The sequence below is a fragment of the Drosophila sulfurigaster genome, chromosome X (genome assembly GCF_023558435.1).
Source record: "Drosophila sulfurigaster albostrigata strain 15112-1811.04 chromosome X, ASM2355843v2, whole genome shotgun sequence".
Classification (NCBI taxonomy): domain Eukaryota; kingdom Metazoa; phylum Arthropoda; class Insecta; order Diptera; family Drosophilidae; genus Drosophila; species Drosophila sulfurigaster.
In genome coordinates, this window is record NC_084885.1 from 32,070,478 (window position 1) to 32,083,801 (window position 13,324).

General features: G+C 47.3%; 5 protein-coding genes across 5 annotated transcripts; 2 read left to right on the forward strand and 3 right to left on the reverse strand.

Annotated features, from left to right (window-relative positions):
- Window positions 1-59: 59 nt before the first annotated feature.
- On the forward strand, window positions 60-655 carry LOC133849549 (probable small nuclear ribonucleoprotein G). The gene is made up of 2 exons (XM_062285707.1): window positions 60-212; window positions 271-655. The coding sequence occupies exons 1-2, from the start codon at window positions 181-183 to the stop codon at window positions 467-469; spliced, it is 231 nt and encodes a 76-aa protein (XP_062141691.1). The 5' UTR covers window positions 60-180; the 3' UTR covers window positions 470-655.
- A 974-nt stretch (window positions 656-1,629) lies between these two features.
- LOC133849548 (small ribosomal subunit protein eS19A) lies at window positions 1,630-2,778 on the reverse strand. Its single transcript, XM_062285706.1, has 3 exons — window positions 2,696-2,778; window positions 2,276-2,346; window positions 1,630-2,200 (listed from the first exon to the last, which is right to left on the reverse strand). Exons 2-3 carry the CDS (start codon window positions 2,344-2,346, stop codon window positions 1,801-1,803), a joined length of 471 nt encoding a protein of 156 aa, XP_062141690.1. The 5' UTR covers window positions 2,696-2,778; the 3' UTR covers window positions 1,630-1,800.
- A 307-nt stretch (window positions 2,779-3,085) lies between these two features.
- On the reverse strand, window positions 3,086-5,481 carry LOC133849540 (CWF19-like protein 2 homolog). Its single transcript, XM_062285695.1, has 3 exons — window positions 5,322-5,481; window positions 4,125-5,267; window positions 3,086-4,065 (listed from the first exon to the last, which is right to left on the reverse strand). The coding sequence occupies exons 1-3, from the start codon at window positions 5,352-5,354 to the stop codon at window positions 3,208-3,210; spliced, it is 2,034 nt and encodes a 677-aa protein (XP_062141679.1). The 5' UTR covers window positions 5,355-5,481; the 3' UTR covers window positions 3,086-3,207.
- A 131-nt stretch (window positions 5,482-5,612) lies between these two features.
- Window positions 5,613-7,395, forward strand: LOC133849546 (actin-related protein 10). Its single transcript, XM_062285703.1, has 3 exons — window positions 5,613-5,757; window positions 5,827-5,979; window positions 6,039-7,395. The coding sequence occupies exons 1-3, from the start codon at window positions 5,687-5,689 to the stop codon at window positions 6,934-6,936; spliced, it is 1,122 nt and encodes a 373-aa protein (XP_062141687.1). The 5' UTR covers window positions 5,613-5,686; the 3' UTR covers window positions 6,937-7,395.
- On the reverse strand, window positions 6,034-13,029 carry LOC133849537 (exportin-5). Its single transcript, XM_062285689.1, has 2 exons — window positions 12,593-13,029; window positions 6,034-12,157 (listed from the first exon to the last, which is right to left on the reverse strand). The coding sequence occupies exon 2, from the start codon at window positions 12,053-12,055 to the stop codon at window positions 8,348-8,350; it is 3,708 nt and encodes a 1,235-aa protein (XP_062141673.1). The 5' UTR covers window positions 12,056-12,157; window positions 12,593-13,029; the 3' UTR covers window positions 6,034-8,347.
- Between the last annotated feature and the right edge of the window lie 295 nt (window positions 13,030-13,324).

Here is a 13,324-nt window from a genome sequence, read left to right on the forward strand (position 1 = left end):
TCTAATCAAACATTCGATTATTATGGGGTATTGCTGGTATTTCGGTATATTAATATCGCACGTATTTTGCAACACTGGGTAAACGTTTAGCAAACGCGGTCACTCTCTCTCTCTTCACCGCTGCCGCATTGTATTTTGGCTTGGATTGTCTTTCTTGGACTTAATAAAAATTTGCACAAAATGTCGAAAGCACATCCACCAGAGCTGAAAAAGTAAGTACTTATCAAGTGCTGCGTGTAAGAATTGATTAATACTTGATGTGAATTGCAGGTACATGGACAAGCGTATGATGCTCAAATTGAATGGCGGCCGCGCAGTCACCGGCATTTTGCGCGGATTCGATCCCTTCATGAACGTAGTGCTCGACGACACCGTGGAGGAGTGCAAGGATAATACCAAGAACAGCATTGGCATGGTCGTGATACGCGGCAACAGCATCGTCATGGTCGAGGCCCTGGACAGAGTTTGACAGCAGCCTGCATTCCCAAGTGCAGCTGCTTCTCCTCCTCCCCCTTCGATGGCCCATATTTCATTGGCCAGTAGTTTAAATGTAAACTATTTAAAATACTACAAACTAGTCCTAAGTCTATAACAACAAAAACATTCGTAAACCACTCTAGATGTTTACTATTAAATAAATCCGATTAGAACAGAATTGTTTGTATGAGATTTGATTGCGAGCAAGATAGCATAAATAAGAGTGAGAAAGAAACGGTGGTAGACGAGACAGAAAACAGCTGACTGCTCGACTTAAGATACCTCGCCCAATAGACGGCGTGATCATGTTGAGGAGCTTTGAATTTATTTGTGCTGCATATTTAAGTGAATTGGAACCAAAAACTGTATGCTATTTTTACATAGTAATTAAAAGTTCCTGCTAACTCGTAAGCTCCGCTGTCAATCATATAAATGTATCGGTACAGAATGAATTTAAGGTTGATTTCAACCTTCGTCTTATTACATTTTAATTGTATTTCACACTAACACTAAAAACAGGCTTTATGTTGATAAAACTTTTTCTAGGATAGTGAATTTATGTTGTGATTAATAATTACTTCATTATTTTGAGTAAACTTCAACAGATTCATGACATTGACCCTCGAGATAAGAACACTTTTAACTCTTTACAAGCAGACGGATCGCAAATATATTATGGTCATATATAATTTATGCGGACCGAGATCCATAGTTAATACCCAATTTTAGAAATCTATAGCTTCACGTTTAGAATTCCGTTTGTTCACACTTCTGTAAGCCATGAATATAAATAGTTAGCTGCTCTTTTCTATTATAGTAATAACTATAACCATACATATATCTAGTTGGCTTTCTAAGCAAACAATTACACACATTATAGGCCTGAAATTGTTCTCTAAATGTTACCAAATGATTTCTCATCCTTTAAGTATCTGGATCTTATATCAAAGTTTAACAATTGAACTTAAGATTCCAGCAGTAGTCAAATCAAGATCCACATGCGAATTTCCTATACAAACTTGGTGCTCTCGTGGTCGTTAGTAGAACTCCTTTTGCTGGCATTCATTTTATAACTCATCCACAAGTGATTGCTGGTTGGTTAATTCTTTGTTGGCTGTTGCATCATTCAAGGAAAATAAAATGCTTGATGTATTTACGCTTGTTTTTGTAGACTTTTTGTGATTGTGGTTGGGTTTTTTAATTATTCTTTCATCTCTTGCGTGTGGAAACAAAAAATGCTTACAGTAGAAGTCTAAAAAATACGATGTTTGTTGTTGTTGTTTTTAGAGTTCGCAGTGCTGTCCAGACACACACATTTTTATTTTACTTGGAAATAACAATAGGGCCCGTCTGCTTGGCGGCATCACGCTGCTTAGCGACAATCTGGTTGGCAATGCGATCCAAATCACGCTGTCCAATCGAGCTCAATTTGCGGCCACCCTCGGGGTGCTTCTCGACCAGGCGAGCGTGTTCCAAGGCCTGCAGAGCCTTGCGGGCAGCGCCATCGGCGGCACGGCAGAAGTGCGATGGGTGGACACCGTTGCGCTTGCGTCCGCCGTAGATCTTGGTGATGGAGCCGACGCCAGCGGGACTGCGATGGTACAAGTGACGCAGAATCGAAGCGCAACGCACATAGAACCAGTCGGGATCGTAAGGTGCCAGCTCCTTGAATTTGGCGGTCTTGATGATGTCCATCTGGTCGGGCACCTTCAATTTGCCAGTCCTAAAAACACAAATAAACAAACATGCGAATTGTGAGGTTATGTCTTTAACTGGTCAACCAGTGTTGTGAACTCACTTCTTAAGGAAAACTGCGACCGCCTTGGTAACGGCATGCTGGTCAATATCCTTCACTGTGACACCTGGCATCTGTGCATAGAAGAGAGAGAACAGTTTATCAGTTAAGTGATTGCTAAAACACGTTGCTATTCGCAAAACTACACACACACACTCATATACACAAGCACGCTCTGAACCACACACACAGACGTACACGCACGCTCGCTCGCACACACATGCAAAACAAGGCACAACAACGTTCGCGAATATCGCATTTGCAGCATGAATTTGCTCATGTGGCCATTTTCAAATAATTGAATTGCTGCTTTCACTCTTGCACTTTATGACACACACATTTTCATTTATTGTTTTGTATAAACAATAATTATTTCAAGTAAAAAAAAAAAAAATTATTCACATCAACGAACGCGAGCACTACCTTTCTTGTCAAAGTCAACCGGAAAAAAAGAACAAGACGCTCGAAGTTGGCTGCGCTTATTGTGGTCCACCAAGCGTTGCCACTTAGCGCAACGAATGTTCAGCGCTGTATGCCACTAATAATCGAATAAGTTATCGAAAATTGTGTATTTTAAAATATTAATTTTAAATAAAGTAATACAGTTTATTTAGTCATTTAACAATATTTTTACCACGTACTTTAAAATAAATCGCCTTTTTAGTCCCGTTTCGGAAATATACCAATATAACGAAACGAAGTGTAACCAGGTGGCAAGTTATTTGGTATATTAGCTCTACGGCTCAAATTTAGATGCGGTCACATTCTAAAACCGCGTCGTTTTTAAATTTGAATTCAACTATTTAAACTATGGTTTTTTTCATGTTTTTTGCTTTTATTGGATTGCGCTTTCCAGTAGACGTATTTAAGAGACATCCTCAAGTTTGCAAGAATTTAGACTTATTCTACAGGTTGCTCCACATTTGTACTTGTTATCACAGATCTTCTTTACTGGCATCGTGTTTGGACCAGAGATCAGCGTACTCCTTGACCTTGCGATCAGAGTAAACCGCCTTACGCGGTCTTCGCCAGGTATTTGGATTCAAATTGAGCATGCCACCAATGACTTCCAGAGCAAAAGTGGGTGGAAAGCGAGACGGATCCTCGATAATGTGAGCGAATCCCGAGCCAATGCCAAAGTTGACCCAGACATAGGGCAATCCCTTGGGAATGGCTTTGTGCAGCAGTTGATTCTTAACGGGTATCAACTGTCGATTCGTGGACCATTCCTCCTCGGATTCCTGTATCGCCTTCTTGAAGTAGAAGGGCACTAGTTCTCCCTGCGCCTGCGCAACAGGCACACAATGGATGGTCATGTGCTGCTGCTTATGCAGCTTGTTGGCCACCTCGAAAAAGACGACATCCTTTCCTTGGGCGGCAAAGAGGCGTGCCATTGTCTTGAGCATGCTCTGTACTTCCTGCCACGCATCCTCGTCCAACTGCATGGCACAGACGACGTGCTGATATGGTGTGATCAAGGCATGACCCTCCTGCAGTCCCTCGTAGCGGGGCAATTTCAAATACAGTTTATCTCCCAACGCAATGTTCAGCGTCTTGTCGATATTACGCGATCCCAAACAGTGCTGACAGTTGCTCATGGTAGCCGCCAGCTTCTCGTGCTCATGCACCGCACGATGCAGTTCGCGCTGCTCGGATTTCCCCTGTGGCTGCGACTTGCGAGCGTTGTCGTTGAATATGTCCTCTAGATCATCGTTGGGATTCTTGTGCTTGGCCAGCATTTCAGCGTACTCCAAATTGGAGTCGGCAGCCGTTGCATACTTTTCACGTTCAAACTAGAAAAAGGACATTAAGCATTAGCATTACCAATAAAGTTGTTGGAAAAAGAACTCACCATTTGCTTGATATCGTAGCGATCATCGTCTGCGAAGTAGCGCACACGTTCACCATCCACATGCGTCTCCATCCTCTTTTTGTTCTGTTTCCGATTGCCACTAGAATTGGAAGCTGAAGTGGAAGTAGAGGCGCTTGATTGCAACAAGGGACGCACATTGCCGCTGGCATCGCTGCGGGTGAGCAGAACGTGCTTCTCCTCTGCCCTGTTCTTTGACTTGCTCTTCGGCTTGGCTGCGTCTTCTTCGCGCAACTTGCGCGCCTTTGCCAATTGCTGATTCAATTGAGCTGCCAGCTCGACTTTCTGTTTCAGTTCTGCCTTCAAAGCTCGCGCCGCAAGTGCATTTAACTGCTCATCTGTCAGCAACTCGTCTTCCTGCTCCTGCTGCTCATCCTGTTGTTGTTCCTCCTGCTGCTCAACCTGCTCTTTTCTATGTACGTCAACTGCTGCTGCTGCTGTTCCGGGTTTTTGCCACTTGGGCGCGGTATTGCGACGCTGCTCCTCATGCTGTCGCTCTGTACGTTGATCGTCATCATTTGCGGGCTTCTGGAAACCGGGCAGACCGGTGCCATTGCGCTGCCAATAGGGGTTCAGTTCGTAGCGACTCGTGGCGGGATCGTAAGTGTTCTGTTGATGCTCTGCATTTGGTTTACGCGGCTCCTTGCGCTGCTTCTCGAATGTTCTCAACGAAAACGGCGCATCGTTGTTCGTCATCCAGTTGTCGCGTTGCAGTGTGGTTTTCTGCTCCAGCTCTGGTTTCTTTTCTTTCTCTTGCTCCTCGTCGGTGCTACTTTCGCTCTGCTTGCGTCGTTTTTTAGTCTTTCGCTTTTTCGACTTTTTGTGGTGCCTTTTACTGCTCTTCTCATCGCTGCTATCGTCGCTGGAGTCCTTGGGAGCTGGCGCTTCTACCCAATCCGAAGAATCGCCAGTGTCGCTGTCGCTATCATAGCTGCTACTGCTGCTTTGTTTCCTTCTTTTCTTGGACTTTTTGCGCTGCTTCTTGCGTTTCTTTTCATTAGCACTGCTACTCGACGATTCGCTATCGTCGTAGCCACGTTTAGATTTTGATTTTCGCTTATGCTTCTTCTGCTTTTTGGCGCTAGAACGCTTGCTATCTTGACCATGTTCCGACTCTGCTTTAGCCTGTTTACAAAAGTGTTTGAAATGTGATTGTTTTTGCTGTTATGCACTACTTACCAGTTCTTTGAGTGTGCGCTTCATTGTTTCCATTGCGGCACTTTTTTGGGAATAACAATAAAGTTGCAACTGCCGCAATTAAAATAATATTTATAACAAACGCGAAGAAAAACAAGCGAATATTGTATTTCCAGTGTTGAGCAAGAGTTGTGTGATGTTATCGATATCGCCGCGGTGTTGAGCAAGAGCTTTCTGCTGCTGTGCAGTGTTGAGTAGCAGTTCTGTGTTCCTATCGCTATGGCTGCTATGTGCAAAATAGCAAAACATATGTGATTTATCGATAAGTGCATGTTTCGGCTACGTTTGTTGTTTGCAATTTAATTTATTTACATTCGAATTTGTGAAGTAAAAACAGTCCATCAATCATGCCGCTGTATGAGAGCGTAATGCAGGAGAAACCACCCATTGTGCTGGACATTGGCAACGCCTACACAAAGTGAGTACACTGCTCCGATGCAAAGGTGATATCATCACTCCAATTTTGGTTTGTTGTTGTCTTCATTAGGCTGGGCTTTGCAGCGGAAGCGTATCCAAGATTGATCATACCCACAGAGCTGGTGCTCACCACGACAGGAGAGACGAAGCAGCTCTTTGATTATGTGGAAACGGATCAGCTCTACGATCAGCTTGTTGACTTTCTGCAAACGATTTTCTTCAAGTGAGTTTCCCTTTTCGTTCCGCTTCCAGTTGATCCAATTAATCTCGTTGGTATTTCAGACATCTGCTCGTCAGTCCCAAGGAGCGCAAGTTCGTACTGGTGGAGAACATCTTTGGCCAGACTGTGATACGCGAGACGTTGGCTCGCGCCTTATTCATGCACTTCGATGTCTCCTCGGTGCTCTTCGTGCCGTCGCATCTCACAGCGCTCTCAACGCTGGCGGTGAACACGGGACTCGTCGTGGACATTGGCTACAGCGAGACGACAGTGATGCCCGTGTTCAGCGGGGTGCAAATCATGTCCGCCTTCAAGGATCACAGCTTTGGCAGTCGCGCAGTGCATGCGGAAATCAAGCGACAGCTGCTGGCAACGGGCGTCAAGGAGGCGTTGCTCACCGAGCCGGTGCTGGAGGACATCAAGATACGCACCTGCTTCGTAACGAGCCTGGAGCGTGCGCAGGCCAAGGAACCCCTCGAGCCGCCGCCCAGCGTCGCTTATGCCATCTGTGACGACGACGCTGTGATTCAGATACCGGGAACGCTGCGCGAGAGCGTTTACGAGCTGCTCTTCGAGCAGAGCAATGAACGTGACAGTTTGCCGCATCTGGTGCTGCGTGCGATCCTCGACTGCAATCGCGACGTCCGCCGAGCGCTGATCGAGAGCATCTTTGTGATTGGCGGCGGCAGCATGGTCCAAGGTCTGTTGGCCCGGCTCAAGTCTGAGCTGCAGCTGCTGCTGGCCAGCGACAAGTATTATGCGGAGCGCTTTCACGGCGAGCTGCAGTTCAAGTTCTACCACAGCATCGGCAAGCAGAACTTCACAGCCTGGCTGGGCGGCGCTCTCTGCGGTGCCACCGATCTCATCCAGTCGCGATCGCTATCGAAGGAGGCGTATCTGCGGCATGAGCACGTTCCGGACTGGAGCAATCTGTGCGACAATCGATTGAATGGGAACTAGAGAGAGTTGTAATAACATATATAGTATATACATAGTACATCTATAATTTATTTTTCATTTGCGATTATTGCTAAAAGTGAACGTGGTTTTCTTCGAGTAGGAAATATTACAAATGTACGAGTATAAAAAATGTAATTAATTGGCGCTTACAGCTAACGACGATATCTAATAATAATGCTTACGATCTTAATTCAAATTAATGTTTTGTTGTGCGTTGAGAAACATTTTCTTGTTTTTCGGTTTTGAAGCGATTCTTCTTCGGCATTTAACAAATTGTCTCGCTAATCACGTTTTAAATGGCTCATTCTGTTTTCTTCTCTTCTCTTCTCTTGATATACATATAATTATATATATTACTATACTATATATAAATTATGTTATTTCGTATATATTAAAATGTAGCCCATTAATTAGCATCTTAAATAAATAAAAATGTAATGTACTTTTTTCTTTTCGGCACTTTTGTGTTCAACTTTGTTTTGTGATTTCTTCTTTCAATTTGTTTTCTTTTTGTTTATTATTTCCATGTTGTGAAGAATATTGTAAATATATTCCGCAATTCTATCCCGATTTTAATCTGTGTGTGTGTGTGTGTGTGTGTGTGTTTGTGTCCATTTATACAAGATGCATTTATTATATAATAATAACTGTCCTGCCTCTAGTTTCTTAATTTGTAAACTCTAAGCGTCATTTCAAAGTTGCTTCAAAATCCATATATCGACGATATATATGCACTTTATATATATATATATAAATACAATATACAATATTATCATATAGGGAGTAGTTCCACATCTCTTAACTTTTCTCTCATGCAATATACACAACAAAAAAAAAAATAAAATAAAAGAGTTGAATAGATATTTTCATATTCATTCATATTCATATGCTAAAATAACGGTTTTCTCTTTCCCTCTCTACGCTTCTCTTTCCCTTTCCGGCACAATATTATTATAATAATAATCGTATATGTATAACTGATTCGATTTAAATCTTGGATTTGCTTCGGTGTTTCTTTTCCCTTGGTTTCTGAATTTTAAATTTTGTGCAAAAAACCAAAAAATACGCAACGAAATTGTGAGTGTGTGTGTGTGAATCAATAAATAACAATGAGGAGGATCAAAAGACAGTTTTAAAGAGGGGAGAGAGAGAAGGGTGTGTGGAAAGTAGATCCTAAAACTGTTGAAGGAACTGCGCAATGAATATTAAAGCTACCTTTAGAAACCTCTTCCTTTCTATCTCTCTCTATCGTGTGTGTATAGCTGCCTCTCTCTCTCTCGCTCGCTCGGTCGCGTGTGCTGTCTTTCACACTCGCTCAATCACATGTCGCAACATGTTTAACTAGTGTAACAATTAATTTAACTTCAGTCGTGATCGCTGCTCCGCCTCTGTCGCCGCCTCCTCGACGATGTCACTTCTCGCTGCCAAAGAGCTTGCCCAGATGCGAGTTCTGATTGCTGTCCATGATGTCCTTTGAGCCAGCTCCTCCACCGGCTGCGGCTGGCTTCGGCATTGGCGGTAAATTTGCAATCTGCACTTCGTGGCGAAACAATTGATTCACACTGCGTCCCACCAGCTGTGCGGTTAGCTTCTTGAATATGTCCTTCTTGGCCCGATCCACCTTGTTGCCCTTGACCGGCGCCACCGAGATCTTCTCGTCGAACTTCTGCACGTCCGCCGCGTTGACGCTGGGAATGTGCTGGAGCACCTCGCTCAGGATGGGGAACTTGGGACGCAGCAGCTCGTAGAACTGCACGCCCAGCGTGATCAGTCCCGATTGATTTGCCTCGTGCTGGCCATGCACCTGCATCCCCTGCAGGACTGCGGTGAATGCGCTCACCGCCTTGTTCTCGTCCATCAGCTGCTCCCCGGCGAGGAATCGCATCACCGGCGCCGCAATGTTCACCGCCTTCATGCTGCACATTCCATCGTTCCACGCGATCGCCTTCAGCAGCGTCATCAGTATGTAGTTACTGATGTGTCCGTGGCGCAGCAGCTTGCTGCCCAGATCCGAGATGATGTCCGAGAGCAGAGCCGTCTGTGAGGCACGCGTCTGCGGTGCACTGTCCATCGAATGCTCCTCGTTCTCCATGGCCACCACATTGGCACCGCCGGCGGCGCTCACGTGATCAGCGCCAATTTGACCTCCGACCAGCGCGATCTTCAGCACATCGAGATACTCACGCGTCAGGGTGCGATTCAGCTGATCCTCGAGCACCTCCTGGGTGTCGGTGGCATCTCCGTTCAGCTGCCCGGACTCGTACAACGCCGAGATGTAGAGCCAACGGCGCGTCAGACGCTCGCACATCAACGGGGTGAGGTGGGCGAACAGCGGCACCAGCACCGAGTCATAGAAGCTGGGCGGGCACGAGTAGACGAAGGGTTTGAAGAAGACCCGAATGATCGGACGCAGGCGATAGTCGGGTATGATGTCCACGCAGCTGAACACATTCGAGATAATGGCATCCGACAGTCCCACCAGCTGGTACAGATCCCGACCGAGCGAGGGACCCGCGCTCCCCATCAGATGGTAACAGCCCTCGGTGACCAGCGACATGAACGATTGCATCTTCTCGAAGGCCGTCGGCTCGGTCTTGATGGTGGTGTCCAGCGGGTCGGCGGGCACCGCACAGATCGCCATCAGCAGCTTCTTCTCGTGCTCGAGCATGCCGTGGATATTCCGATAGCCGTCGGAGAGCGCTGCCAACGCTTCGGGGCGAAACAGTTCGTTGAGCACACGCATCAGACTGAGTACATGCGAGAGCAACGGCACCACATGATTGGTGGCGGGATTGCGGCAAATGGGATTACCGACATCGGTGCACCCGATGACAAAGCCGCCTCGCTGCGCCCGATCCGGATCGTCGGGCCAAGTGCAGCGCTTGATCACACCGAGGACAACGTGGAGAGCGTCTAGGATGCGCATGCGATGCGCCACAGATGGATCACTCTCGATGTTCAGCACGGGGGGTTTGTCCAGTCCAATGTAGTGCATGAACTGAAGCGGCGACTTGAAGGCGTCCCCAAAGTGCAGCCACTCGTTGCGCTTCTGCTGCACGATGTGCTCGATGAAGAGCGTCTGACGCTCGAAGTCCCCAAAGTGGTTCGAAATGAGGATGAGAGCCTCCTGGAGCGTGGTGCGCATCAAGCGATCCAGCTGCGCACCCGAAGCGGGATCCTTGAGCAAGCACTCGACGTGCGTGTTGATCTGCTCGAACACCGGGAGCAGCAACAGCGGATATTTGTGCGCCAGCTTGACGAGCAACGAAGCCGCATGACGTCGCAAATTCTTGGCCGCCTTGAGCTGCACACGCTCCTGTTCGTTGGGTGGCTTCAGCACCAGAGCGCGAAAGATCTTGTCGAGGACGCGCGGAAGGAGCGCCACTCCGCTCATGGCAACGCAGTTGTTGGAGGTCAGCTGGCAGGAGGACATGCTGAGGAAGACGAACAGCGCCGAGATGCAGGACAACAGTATGGAATAGATGAGGGGATTCTGTGTCTCCAGTTTGAGGCAATCGCCGAGCAGCCTCAGACCATTCGCCACCGACGGACGCTCCGACACCAAAAGGATGCGACTGAGGACGCCATCGAGCACACAGACAAGCGCATCCCACTCCAGGTACATGGGATCATGGACGCTGCAGTTGCCGTTGTCGGGCGAGGCTTGTGTGAGGCGCAGACGCGACTGCAGCCACTGTTCGCAGTAGCCGTAGGTGACCAGCGGCTGGACGAGCGTCGCCTGGCGAAAGATCTCGAGGAAGTCGGTGCGACAGCGAAAGAAATAGACGGCAAACTCCTCCTCGCTGTCGTACTCCAGCTGTATGTAGTAATCGGTGGTGCCCAGCTGCTGTTGTTGTTGCTGTTGCGGATATGGCAGCTTCACGATTCGCGGCGCAATCGTGTGGATCAGCTTGGGAATGTAGTTGACCATCAGGTAGTCCTTGGAGCAGCCCTCGTGCTTCAGCAGCAGCTGCCAATTGAGCGCCGCTCCGTGTGCGACACTCAGCGACGGATGCTGCACGAGCAGCAGCAGGCACTCAAACATTATCTCAAGGTGCGCCGGTCGCTGGATGCCCTCCTCCTTGCCCCAGAGTGCGACCAGCTGCTGCACCAGGCCATTGAGCATCTGGAGGAGCTTCTTGAGGAACGTGTGCTGTTGCTCGATCGACTGAGCGCTGCTCAGATCCGGTTGCATTTGACTGGCGGTGTAAATGTAGCGCAGCGGCTCCTCGCCGTACAGATGCAGCAGTGGCTTGCGCTCCTTCGTTTGGCCCTTGCGATTGGTGATCTGGCCGAGACACTCGGCGGCATTGCACTGGAATGCTTTGTCGTTGAGGAGTATGCAGAGGAAATGCATCAGTTTGCCATTGCTGGACATGATGTGTTGTATGCTGACCCACTCGACGAATCCGCTCATCGTCAGCAGCACCATCTCGACGACCCGACTGTGTGCGTTCGCCTGCTGAAAGTTGCCCAGTCTTGTGGTCTCACGAAATGCCGTCACATGCTGTTCGATCAGTCGCAAAAAGAACTCAAAGATATCGTTCATGTTGTTGTTCAGCGCCTGGTACATATCCTTGCGTCGCTGATTCGATTCGATGGTCTGCAACAGCGCCACATCCTCGACGAGACGCAGAAAGACCATGAGAACGAGCTCGGTTTGTGCCTCGCCAGCGTTGCAGGCGAGCGAGAGTTCGGGCAACAAATCGCTCCACTGTTGGGGCCACTCGCGCTTGATCATCTCGACAATGATGCGCGAGAGGGCGTCCTTTAAATGCATTAGTGTGCGATCCTCGGCGGGACCAACGCCCGAGTTGAGCATCTTCATCGCATTGTCCTTGATGTACACCTTCTCCTCGTGTGTGATGCAATTCCATTTGAATTTAATGGTATACTCGATCAGCTGGAGGCCAAAGTGACGCACCTGCTGATTGTATTGTGTCGCCGAGTTAGCCAAGTAGAGTCCCACCTGGGCGCACATCGGTGACTCGTCCTTGAACCGTTCGCAGGCCATGTGTGCCTCGAGTCGTGCCTGTTGCAGGGTCATCGGATGCAGTATCAAGTCCACCGCCTTGGCCAGTTCGGCGGCCAGCGCCTCAGTCACGCCATGCTGCGACATCGCTGTCGGTTGTCTCGTCCCTTTGCCAGATGTGTGTCTTGATTTTTATCGCTAGCTGATCTTCGTTTTTTTCTCACAAGCCTTGCTCGCTGAGTCGGCAATCTGCGTGCAACAACAGGGAATTGTGATTGTTATTCAGGAAGTTGGCATATCACATATCAAATGATGCAATTTTGCATGCAGTAATTTAGGCATCACTTGATGTAAATAAACAACAAGCAAAACACACTCACACACACAAACATTCACGCATACACGCACACGGACATGCAGTGGCATGCACACGCATTTTTGCGCACTCTGGCAGACGCATATTTGCGCACGTCTCCTTTTTGCGTTGACTGCGCGTCGTCTTCGCACTCCATGTGCAAAATACACACACACACCAGCAAGCACATACACTACACTCTCTCGCATGCAAGCGTGTGTGTGTGAGTGACAAAAGTAACGGGCATCCTTTTCCAGCCAGTAGCAAAACTCAACAAATCGCACAGCAACAACAAGAACGAAAACGAAAACAACAACAGCAACACTTACCCACTCAATTTTGCCGGTGCTGACGAGCAAACGAATTTTGGCCAATGCCAAATTCTGCCGCTACTGCTTGTGCTCCTTGCTTGGCTGCTAGGCCGCCGCCTCTCGCACGCGCGCTTATGTCTCTGCTGCTGTATGTGTGTGTGTGTGTGCGTTTCTCTGTTTGGTGAGTGAATTTTTTTCGCTAATGCGGTTAGGGCCAAAAGTTATTGAATGTGATAAGACAACGTTTCGGTTTTTTCGTTTTCGTTCGTTTTGCAAACTGGGCAGACGTTTTAGTATTAGAGTGCGAACACGTTTTCACCATCCAGCCAGAAGACACGTTCGCAGGCAAACAATAATAATACAAAAACGAAAAATAAATGTGCCTTCACATTTGAAATAATTTGAGAGACTGCTGAAATGTGTCTTTTTTTTGCGGAGGGGGCTACTTTTTTGTCTGCCCGTCGAACGAAGCATGCTAAGTCGATTACAAATTTGGGGTGCGATAGCAACACACACGACTCCTGTTTATCGATGTCAGAGTGTGGCTGCAAATGCGATAATTATTCAATTGAATGGGGGAAGAAACACTTTGGAAATAAATTATCAAACCATATATATTTAAATATATTTTAATTTACATAATTTGTCGCATGAAATGTCATTTGCATAACATAACATAGTACATGATGTTTATTATGTTGCACTGCAATTATCGAATATCGCAACGCGACACGTGCACTTTGCAACACT